We start from the raw sequence: 12,288 nt of genomic DNA, 5'->3' as shown, positions 1-12,288 counted from the left end.
AACAGAAGGAGATATATGAAGTTAGAATGTTCTAAGATCTTCGCACTATCTGGAAAGTACTACAGTAAGTAATTTGTATATACTTTAATAAAAATTCAACAATACATGTTGTAAAGTAACAACTAACAGAATAGTAAGGGAATATACAATAAGTAAACTAATAAAAGGAGAAAATTTTAGCAATTAAAAAAATTCTTAACCAAAAAGAAAGTTAGGGAGAGAAAATGAATACAGACCTGATGGGACAAATAGAAAGCAGGTAGGAAGATGGTATACTTTAAAACCCAAGTAATTATATCAAATATAAACAGAATAAGGAATCTAATTTAAAATCAAGGATCGTTGGGCACCTGCACGGCTCAGTGGGTTGAGCCTCTGCCTTTGGCTTGGGTCATGATCTCACAACCTCGCCCCGCCTACTTGTGATCTCTCTCTCTCTCTCTCTCTCTGTCAAATAAATAAATAAAATCTTTTTTAAAAATGAAAATCAAGGATCATTATATTATATAAACAACAAATCCTAAATATATCCTGATTGTAAAAGACACACCTTAAATATAAAAATACTAAAAACTTGAAAGTAAAATTATGGGAAGGAATACACCATGCAAAGATTAATCAAACAAAGCTGGTGTTTAAAAAAAAGGAACGTTGGTATAACCGTATACATGTCGACTACAGCCACATTGATAAAAGGGTAAAGCCACCATGAAGATATCATAACTTTAATTGGGTATGCACCTGATAATACAGCCTCCATATATAAGTAAAAATGGACAGAATAATACACAAATCAAAGAAATCACAAAGAAAATAAAAAGAATATTTGAATCCAATGATAATAAAAACACGGTATCAAAACTTCTACTCATTAAAACATACCATTAACATGAAAAGGAAAGCTACAGAGTTGGAGATGATGTCTATAATATATATAACTGGCAAATGGCTTGTATTCAGAATATATAAAAATCATAACATAAAAGAAAAGACAAAAAATATATATGTAAATTAATTAGAGGATACCAGGGCCTGGGGGAAGTTGAGAATACACATTTACTGTTTAGTGGGTAGGTTTCTGTTTGTGTGATGAAAAATTTTGGAAACAGAAATAATGGTGATGGTTGTACAACACTGTGAATGCAATTAATGCCTTTAATTAAATGGTTAAAGTGGTAAAATTTATGTTTTACAAGAAAAAAATACTACTGAGCATTGTTGAAGGGGAGCAAGGTGGGGGGGATGGGATGCCTAGGTGATGGACATTGGGGAGGGCATGTGTTGTGGTGAGCCCTATGTGTTGTGTAAGACTGATGACCTGTGGGGTGCCTGGGTGGCTCAGTGGGTTAAAGCATGAATTGTGCTTAAACAAAAAAATACTGTTGAACTCTTACACAACTAGTTGAAATTTGCTTAAATTCCTTAAAAATTTGATGGGACATCTTCTTAATAATATATTTTCTTTATATGATAAGGGCAATACCAGCAGCAAAAGACAACAGGATGTCATGGAATGTTTATCCTTCATACACTTAAAAATCAATAGAATGCCAGTGAGATATTGATCTGAGAAGGGCAAAGGCTGAACCAGATAAGCCCAATAAATTCAATGCATGAATAAACAGATCTTACCTTATCTTGACCCTGTTATACTACTACTTAAAATAACTTTTGTGTAGATAGAAGTTTGAATTAGGGAAAATATTACTAGCTTTCCCAATAAGTTTGCATTGCTTTATATAAATCAGTATTTTTCTGGTCCTTAAAGTATTCATGATCCCATGCAACAGTCTGAAATAGTTGGCCAAAAACAAGAACCATTTACCCAATGATAATTTATTTTTCATCTCTTTTGTTTGGTTAAGACCTTTTGTGAGCATATCACAAGAGTATAATTTATCCACATGCTATACTGCAGAGCAGTAATGAAAATGTATGTCTACAAAATGGGGAATTATTTCAAATGTGTCTGATCACCAACATTCTTCAGGGTTCTACTGCAGCTTTAGGGACACCTCTAGCCCAGAGTATCCACAAGTGCTTATAAGAGGAAGGCCGATGACCACAAGATTGTCCAAACTAGTTCTTGACCATCTACATACCTCAGTCAATCCACGCTTGAGTCTAGGCCACATTTCACTGACCTAGTATATTGGACTAGTATATCCACATTTCACTGACCTAGTATATTGGACTAGTATATCCAATTGATATCCCCAATATAGGCTGCTCTGGCTTTCATTCCCAGGTATCTCTCTCTTCTGATAAACAGTGTGTACAGACTGCTCTCTCTTTACCTCTCTATTCAACTTGGCTCTATGGTATTCATTACATAACTGTTGAAAGGATGAGCATGGTAGGCAGGCTCATAAAAGTGAGATACCAGAAAGAGATACTTCATAAATCCAACAAAGTTTGAACATCAAAAATAACTAAACCTCGAAATATTTCAATTCTTCTTGCATATGAAAAACCACCCCAGTATCAACAAGCATAACCAGTGCTGAACTCCTTAGAGTTAAGTCTGATTGTAGGACTGTGACAAAAAATACACATCGTAAGCCTTAAAGCATCTTGTAGTGCCAGGTAGTCAAGACGTGCTCAAAAACACAAAAGGATGGCTGGATATCAAAGGCACACAGGAAAGCGATTGGTGGCTCAGTCAGTTAAGCAGTTATGTGGCTGCCTTCAGCTCAGGTCATGATTCCAGCCCACTTCTCCCTCTCCCTCTGCTGCTCCCCCTACTTGTGCTCTCTCGATCTTTCTCCCAAATAAATAAATAAAATCTTTAAAAATTAAAAAAAAGGTGGGGGGGGGCACAGGAGCCAACCTAAAGGGAGCTCCCACTGGCCACAGTTGGAACAATCTGAGCAAAAAAATAACACGGTAATGAATAACAAAGTCTAAAGTATACACGATCCCAGAATGATAGAAATAAATAAGTAAACGGGGGAGGAGACAAATCTTCCTTATGGAAGAATTCCAAATAATATTAAGCAATAATATTAAATTATATTAAAATTAATTCATAAAAGATTAAGTAATAATAACAATATTAATTCATCTCTCCTAGAGGAGGCCACCTTCTCCATTGCAGGCTGGACTTAATGACTCCTTTCCAAAGAAGAGAATATAAAAAAGGTAAAAACAGTAACTCTTTAGCAAAAAAACCTGGCAAACAAAGGTGCACATCACCAGTGGTGCCATGTGGATGTAATGGGTCCCAATCCTATGTGATGAGAGGAGCCTTGCCCTTAGTGGTAATTCCTTGCCCAAACACATAACCCCAGTTTAGTCAAGAAAACATCAGGCAGACCTAAACGGAAGGACAGTCTACAAAACCCCCGACCAGTACTCAAGATTGTCAAGTTAGGGGAAACAAGGAAAGTGTAAGAAATCATAACAGACCAGAAGAGACATGAGAACTAAATACAATATGGTATTCTGGATGGATTTGTGAAACAGGAAAAGGACGTTCATAGAAATACGAAGTCCAAAGTTAACTAGTCCAGGGTTAATAGTTCCAAACGAAGTCTGAAGTTAATAGTAATGTGCCAATGCTGGCTTCTTAGTTTTGACAAATACACCACACTAGTATAAGATGCTAACATTAGGAGAACTGGGTGAGGAATTTCCTGTGCTATCTTTGCAACTTTTCTGTAAAACTAAAATTATCTCAAAATAAAAAAATTACTCCAAAAAACCCACTATACTTGGCAATAGGCAATATTTTCCTCACAATTTTAAACAAATATCTGGAAGAGAACAGTTTCTCTTTTTTCTACTTAGCCAACAGGAAGCAACTGAAAAACATAATATGGCTCTAATGACAATATTATGAAAGTGGGATGGGAACTGTTGCCCTTTTATAGAATTTATGATGAAGGAAAGTGATTTTGACCATACAAATAAAACAGGCAGAGTGTGACTTATCACCTCTTACCAACATACAGTCCCTGGTAGACCAATAATTGTTTTCTTTCAAAGTTGAGTCAAAAGCCTTGGTGAAGTTAACAGCTTCCCAACAAAGTCCCAATTACTTACATACCCATATCTGTATAGGACTAAACTCCACTGTTTTCCTTCGCATAGGGCAGAAAAACAGATACAAACCACAAAGCATGATTTCAAAAATTTTCCCAGAAATGTCTGTGGCTACTCCCACACAACACAACACAACACAACTAGAAGTACACTGGAGGGTAAAATGGAGTCAAAAGTGACAGCAATCTTACCAGTTATGGCTAAAATACCTTAATTTTGCAAATGACCATCTGCGCGTATAGTGCGCAGGGGCCTAGAAGCAGCCTATGTAAATGAGTAGGATCAGAGTTGAAGCTGCATTAGCTTCATGGTAGACTTATGGCTGTGTTTATGTTTTATTTCTATTCTTCCATGACTAGAACTTTTTATCTTTATATTACAGAAACTTGAACATTGCTTGCACACGGTAGGAACTCAGTGCATTTTAAAAAAAATATTGTATTTATTTATTTGAGAGAGAGAGAGAAAGGAAGAGGGCATGAATGGGGTAAGGGGGCCAGGAAAGAGGGAGAAGCAGATCCCTACTGAGCAGGGAGTCCAACGTAGGGCTTGAACACAGGACCCTGATATCATGGCCTGAGCCAAAGGCAGACATTCAACAGACTGAGCCAACCAGCATCCCTGCATGTTGTTAAATTTTAATTAGCCCAACATATTGGGAGATATTGTACAAATGGAATAATTCTTACATATTACTACACTTGATAAGACATTTTACCAACCCCTAATACCATCATTCACCCCCAGACTCTACACTGGACACATAATACATAAATCTCAAATATTCCTTTCATTTAATAATCAGGATGTTAACACTCAAGATTTATACCAAGAATGAACAAGAATTCGTGTTTTAAAACATGTTTTCACTAATTTCAACCTTCTCCACAAGTATTTGTTCTCTCTTTAAAATCAAATAGGCTATTTTTTCAAGACCATTTCTCCCACCAAATTAGCATGAAACTTACTGAGAAGCTTGACTGATCATGTCCTCTTTTCAAATCCCAAACAACGCCCAAATGTTCTCTATACCAAGATGCCTTTATTAGTATGCACGCAGGCTTTCATTGTTCTTCCCAGGAAAACCTATTACCAATCCAAGATTATTTTAAATCAAGATGCAGTCACAATTTTTTAAATATTCTTTATACATCTAACATTAAAGATACATCAAAGATTTTGAAATCAAAATCTGAAATAAGTTATTTTTGCCAGATGGGTATTATGGCCTAAGAGGCTGCTGAGAGCATACTGTGGTTCCAAGCAGGAATACTATTGTTGTTAATAATTCTGTGGCATTCCAGGAAAAAAGAGTTCTAACCTTGCGAAGGTCTGGAATATAACCCAAATTCCATCAATGACTACTTCTTAAATAATGTGTATAATAACATGCGTTCCAAATGCCAATGAGGCACAGTGGTGACAAAGAGCAAGCAGGCTGTGTATATGCAGAGCCTGAGTGTCTTTAACTTGTTAATTAAAGGTGTGAAAGCAAAAATCTCATCAACCTGCATATAAGAAACTTTTATAAAGCCGTAATATTTATTATAAGTACATAAACATTAAGGAAAATAAAAATGTTAAGTAAGATGCCTAAGACGAATCATAAGCCCTCTTGATTCTAAGCAATGTTTCCTTTTGCCATCACAGAAACGCTTCATAAAACGTGCTGCTTAAGACGCTATATCATAATGTAATCATTTTTGCTCTTAAGATATCCTCTGAAGAACTAATTTCTCCTTTTGATCTCCTTCAATCCTTGATCACAGTGCTTCTGTGGCCATGTTAGTATATGGCACTTGATTATAATCAAGTATAATGCTAAATAAAATGACTTGTTCTTCACTGTCTTCTTCCCATTTTGGTCTCATCTCCCTGCCTTCCACATCTTTCATCATATTCCTATTTCTCTTAAAGGTATGCCTAATTTAATTCAAACTGAATATGAACATTCTGGATCAACACTGTAAAACGGTTTTAACGAGAACTGTTAAAGGTAAACACTGTTAAAAGTAAACAAGAACTAAAATCAATAACTACTACCCTCAACCCCCAAACAAGTCAAGAAAGCATGTGAGAGGTTATTTCTTTCTATGGGACTGAGTGGAGCGATACCACTTGTTCATTCAACTCAGCCGCAGAGGGAACACTGGCCAACTCCAGAACTCACTCACTCGAGGATCATAGCCAGGATCCAATTCTGCACACTGAACACAACCCTGTGTACCACCCATCATCTGCTAGACCTGTGGTTCCCAACAGGGGAGGACTTTGTTTCCCCAGGAGAAATTTGGCCATGTCCAGGGACTTTGTTGACTTTCATGACTTGGGGGAGGGGGATGGGTAGTTACTGGCATCCAATGGGTAGAGACCAGGGATGCTGCTGAACATCCTATACAGGCCCAGGGCAGCCCCATACTGAATTATTTAGCCAAAATAAGAACGAGAGACCCTGACTCAAAATATGTGTTCCCAATTTCGAATAAAAATGTAGAACAGCAGGACCACAGGCACAACAGTGGCACAAAAGGACAGAGAATTAGGGGGAAAACAAACCAGAACTTAGCCAGTATCGGCTACATAACAAGCCTTTAGTCACTTCACATGCATCCTCTCACTTAAGTGGTCTCACGTGAAAAAGTGATCTATTCTCATTTTACAGATGAGGAGGCTGGACTCACAGTGATTGAATATGCAGAGCTTAAGTGTCTTTAACTCAGTAATTAAGGGAGGTTAAGGAACTTATTCAAGGTCACTCAGCTAGGAAGGGGAGGAACATAAGGACCCAAATTTGCACCAAATCTGTTTCTAAGTCTAGAGGTTAAAAGACCTGGATTTGATTCAAAGTCATCAATATGAATATAAGCAAGTCCCTTAAATCCCCTAAGCCTCCATCTGGAAATAACTCAACAGATAAACCATGTGAAAATATAAATGCTGTTGAATGCCGACTACATACAATCCTATGAAACAACCTACAGTGAAAAATTACTTCTTAGAATCGAGGTGTCAAGATTAACATTTTTCCTTAAAAATAGAATTTATACATGTGCACAGAACTAAATTATTCAGTATTTTTAAGAATCAAGATGAAGTGTTCAGAAGACACTTCTGTGCCTTCTGTAACCATGCAACTGCTCTTAAATCCTAGGAGGAAATAAACTAACATAAGCAATATGTTAGTAAGAACTTCCTAAAGATTTGTAATTGATCAAGCCTAAGATGCTCAAGACTGTATCAACAACTTTGGTTGGGCTCTCTCTCAACAACTGGTAGCAAAGAACATGAGTCAAACCAAGGAAGAGGATGGATTGCAGGGAAACTACTATTCTCTCCAAGAAGACAGAGTATTACACTGAGGTCAAGATATTATTACTCATACTAATCATACAAAAAAACCCAATAATTCATTTCAACATGAGATTCTGATTTTTTTTTTTTTTAACTACTGCCAGAATACATCTGTCTTGACAACTAAATGACTCGTAGGTCCATAAGCATAACTTTAACCACACTATTCTGGGATTAAGTTCAGGAAAAAGAAAGTGAACTCGTGTTTATTCCTTCCAGAAGTCAACACTATGAATGCCGCTTCTAAAAGAGGGTTACACACAACCATTTTCCCCCTTGAAATGCCAGATTTCAAGGCACTGCTTTGCCTCAAAGCATATCTTTGCATATCATGTTAATACACTATAAATAAATTATAATACCAAGTATTTCCCACTAACATTAAGTCCAACTTTAAAAAATAAACACATCAAACTAAAAACTATAATAATAAAATAATTTCCAGAGAATTATGAAGAATAGATTTAAATAAGTCAAAGTTCTAAAATGCATTTACCTGACACACACACACACACACTTTTAATGTTCATGGGAAGTGAAAGAATTGATAACTAAAATCTTGAATGCTTTTTATTTTAATCAATTTAGATAAGGATTTGGATTAAATGTCATTTTACTGACTAATGAATTACATCTTTCACCTTAAGCATTTTGACATTTCCATCAACTTTCTAAAAGTGAGGGCGGATTATTTCTCTATGTTTTTAATATACTTGCCTCTCAAAAGACTGAAATATATAAAAACTGATAGCAGAAACCTATTACCAATCCCCTCATCATCATTACCTCTCTGAGTAAGCGCTAACTACATAATAATGTGTAGGTGATAATCTTGAAGAATTTACATTGGACAATAACCTAACTAAAACCCATTTTATGTTTATCTGAGATCCTGTCAACTTTTGACTTGACAAGCCTGTTTTCTCATTGCAACAAATTTTAACACACAGGTAAATGGTAGTTATTTTTAACTTTCAAGAGCTAGAAATCATTATTTCATCTCCTCCTGTTTCTCCCAAAATAGCAACATTCTCTTCGGGGCTTTTTATATTTCCAAACTGAAGGAATTTGTTACCAAATTAAAAAAAAAAAAACTATATTAGCTGACTACTCATTCCGAAAGGTGTAATTTTCCTGACAGCAGAATTAACTATCCTTGACGAGATCTCACGTGAACCTTTCCTAGCACCTACCACATCCCAAGTAAACAGTCCTGGCATGTAAGTATGTATACATAGCTTATCATGAAAAGGACCCAACCCACTCCATTTCCCAAACAAGACGGGGGCAGCTGTCCTATGACAGTCTGTGCAATTACCAGCACCTTGGGGAGGTCCGCGGCCCTACTCGGGGGGCGCAGGCCCGCCCGGACGCCCTCTTCACAACCCCTCTTTGTGCCGCTGCCCGTCCCCCCAGCCCCTGTTCTGACCTACGTGGAGCCCCGGCTAGACCACAGGGCCAGCACCACCACCCCCCGCCCCCCGCCGGCCCCAGGCCCTGCTCCTCCCGGCTCTCCCTGGGGAGGTGGGCGTTTGCCGGGCGGAAGGGCAGGGCCCAGGCATTACGAGGGAAAAGGGGGGCCGCGGTGGGGGTCCTCCTATCGGAGGTGGGGTGCGCATAGCTGAAGAGCAGGGCCCAGGAAGACGAGGGAGAAAAATGGGGCCGCAGGAAGGGGTCCTCCCATGGGAGGTGGGGGTCGCGGGGCGGAAGGGCCTGGCCGGGGGCGTCCAGGGAAAAGGGGCCGCGGAGAGGGGTCTCGGTGGAGTCGCAGGTCGGCGGCCTCACCCGTGGCGGGGGGCGGCTCTCCCGCGTCGTCGGGCGCCAGGGTGACGGTGCCGTCCCTCCAGACGCGGATCTGCGCGGCTGAGCGCACGCGGCGACGGGGCTGGCGGCGGCCGGCGTCCGCGGCGCGCAGGGAGCCGCAGCACTGGTAGCACACGGCCCACGCCTGCTCCTCGTTGATGGGCTGGTTGTAGAGCCGCAGGATCTCCTCCAGGCTCAGCGCGTCCGGCGGGCCGCCAGCCGCCCCGGAGTCCGGAGGCCCCTCGCCGCCCGCCGGCTCCGCCCGGGGCTCCCCGCCGCCCGCCGGGCCCGCCGGCTGAGCCATCCCGCGGGTCGGCGCTGCGCTCGGCCGCCGCGCCGTGTGCCGGCGTCTCTTCAGCTCCGGAGCATCGTCTCGGCGCGCCGCCGCCTCCTCATCCCCGGAACCCGCCCCGCCCAACCTGGCCGCGCGCGCCGCCGTGGGGGACCAGGCGGAGGACTGGGCGAGGGCCCGGCTACCGTGGGCGAGCGAAGAGCGGCGAGGACGCCGCGGCCGTCCTGACCAGGCCGCCGCTGCCGCCGGCCCGTAGCGACGCGATGGCGTCCGCCGGCCCCGCCCCGCGCCTCGCCGCGCGCTCAGGGCCGGGGCCGCGGAGCCGCCCCGCCAAGGGTCCGCACGGCCCGCAGCTCGGGTGTGCGCTCCGTGGCCAAGCTGACCGCGCCGACCGCAGCGATCCCCGGCCGCGCTGGGAGGCCACCGGCGCTGGATCCCCCAGGAACTGACTCGCTGGGAGGCTAATTTGGAGTTCGAACCCAGCCTGTAGCAAATTCCTAATAAAGGTCTCTGAAACCGCTCCGGCTCCGGCTTCCCCCGCCGCCGCGCCTGCTCCCGCCCACCCCCGGGCGGTCGGCTGGGCGCGGGTCCTGCGCCTCTTTCAAGCCTCCACACGGTTTCTCCCGAACAGCCGACTTCGTACTGCGCCCGGCTTCGCTCCTTCATCATCCCCCGGATCCTCCTCTGCTCTTTTTGGGGTAGTTGTCGCCATCGATATACCGTATAATTTACTTAGATGTACTGTTTATTGAATAGGTCCTCCCATTTTCATTGTAAGCTCCCTGAGGACAGGGACCTTTATGGGGTTTGCTCACTGACTTCTCCCAAGTGCGTAGATGAGGGCCTGGGATATAACCATGTTGTAAATAATTTGTAGACATTAGTTTCAGCGTCCTTCCGGATTCATTTTGTAACGTTCGCACAACTCCTCCCTAAGGATGTCTCCAGTGATCACACTCATCATAGTTCAGTGAGCCCAGTATGTTCAGACGATGTGGAATTAGTATCAGAGTGGCAACATTGAACTGAGGGGAACAAGCCGTAGAAGAAAAGAAATACTGCACTCCCCAGAACCTCGCTGACTTCATTAAGTTATGCAATATAACATCATTCTTAGATAAAATAATCACTCATTGGTAAACGAATTTAATTGGTAACTTTCCATTCTGAGGCTAGTGCTAAGAACCAGAGAGTAATTTAAAGTATCAATCGAGTAAGAAATTTACAGTAATTACCAATTAAACTTTTAAGGCAGCTTTGTGTGTAATATTAGATCCCACGCTCTTAACCATTGCATCTTGCACTAAAAATTACAAGGGTCTATTACCAATGCTTAAGATATCACAGTACATACAGCAGTAGTAGGGAAAAGAGAGAAAAGCAAAAGGTATTTTAAAAGAGTAAGGAATTGAAAGGGGGAGAAAAAAGCTTCTTCCTAATCACCTTATTATAATTTCACTACAAGAGATACAAAAAAAAAAAAAAAAACCCTTAAGCAATATTATAGGTTCATAATCCCATTGTAAAAATGCCCCTATGTGTGCCAAACCTTGAGAAGAAAAGCCTAATTCCTTATATGATACAGATCGGATGGATAGATATGGATATATAGATTCATAAAATCTTTTGATTGAAAAACTGGGAAAACATATCCAAATTTTGCTACCTTAAAAGTTTAGATTCTGTGTGAATTCTGAAAATACAGAGGGCTTTAAAACAGTTTGAACAATGAACAGCTAAAACGGTCTACTCTTGTGGACAACACTACCATCTCGTGGCCTTATGGGATATTGCTGTTCCATTGCACTTGGACAACTACAACAAAAATCACTTATGTATTTGTCCTTATCTTTACTCCCTCCACAAAACACAAGTCAAATGAATTAATCAACTAATGAATCCATGAGCCAGTCCTCGCTACTCCTGGTAAAGGGCAATAAATAAATTTCCAAGTAAAGGTAACTGAAAGGAAGAAGGAAAGAAGTGAACATGAAGAAAAATCCAAATTTCACCTGAAATGTTATCGTTAAAAGATATATTCTTTAAAACAAATTCACAACAGAAAGAGTTTTTCCTCTCTTTTTAAAAAAGATTTTATTTATTTATTTGAAAGCGAGAGCATGAGGGGGGGAGGGTCAGAGGAAGAAGTAGATGCCCTACTGAGCATTAGCGGGATTTGATACTGGGACTTCAGGATCTTGACCTGAGCTGAAGACGGTTGCCTAACCAACTGAGCCACCTAAGTGCCAAGATTCTTTCCTTTCTTAAGTGATAATTTTTAAATATACATTTTGGGAAGAAAAACAACATGGCATTGAATCACAGGAGGATTATATAAAATAGGGCTTTTCCCCCCCGGATACAAACTCATAACTGATATACTGTATTTAAAGTAAATTTCTTGCCTTTGAGAGCTTATATGGAATTAAGTTGAGGCAAGATGACAAGCAGAATGTTAATATAGAGGAAAACATAGAAGATAAATCTTTAAAATCCTAGCTATATTTTATTATAAATCTATTTATTATATAACCTGAACATCTGATTCCTTTTTGTACAAAGATAGTATAACTTTTATATGATTTTTCAGAACTCTTTGAAATTTTGATAAAGGCCCATGTCCATCATCATAAGACTCTGAGAAAGTGACTTGACAAGACTATCAGAGGTCCATATATACCCAGGACTCAGTCAGGACTGTGGAATAACTTGGAATAACCTTCCCATTTTCTCATTTTCAGTTCAAGTTCAAAGTTTCTAATACCTTGGGACAGTATATTTTGTCCCAATTTCTGTCA

General features: G+C 40.7%; 1 protein-coding gene across 5 annotated transcripts in view; it reads right to left on the bottom strand.

Moving 5' to 3' along the window:
- Window positions 1-9,788, bottom strand: part of SPIRE1 (spire type actin nucleation factor 1) — a 189,285-nt gene extending 179,497 nt beyond the window's left edge. Inside the window, exons 1-2 of one of the 5 annotated variants that reach the window (XM_045065356.1) lie at window positions 9,470-9,787; window positions 9,181-9,439 (exon numbers count right to left, since the gene is read on the bottom strand). In XM_045065356.1, coding sequence (XP_044921291.1) covers window positions 9,181-9,439; window positions 9,470-9,502 — 292 coding nt within the window. In that variant the 5' untranslated portion in view covers window positions 9,503-9,787. Of the gene's footprint in view, window positions 1-9,180 lie in introns of all 5 variants that reach the window. The other 4 variants (XM_045065355.1, XM_045065358.1, XM_013051374.2 and 1 more) reach the window with 4 other exon arrangements.
- Between the last annotated feature and the right edge of the window lie 2,500 nt (window positions 9,789-12,288).

This window comes from Mustela putorius, unplaced genomic scaffold (genome assembly GCF_011764305.1).
Source record: "Mustela putorius furo isolate JIRA1106 unplaced genomic scaffold, ASM1176430v1.1 tig00003858_pilon_pilon_pilon, whole genome shotgun sequence".
Lineage (NCBI taxonomy): Eukaryota > Metazoa > Chordata > Mammalia > Carnivora > Mustelidae > Mustela > Mustela putorius.
Note: the sequence above shows the minus strand (reverse complement) of the source record. Positions and strands in the feature narration are given on the sequence as shown.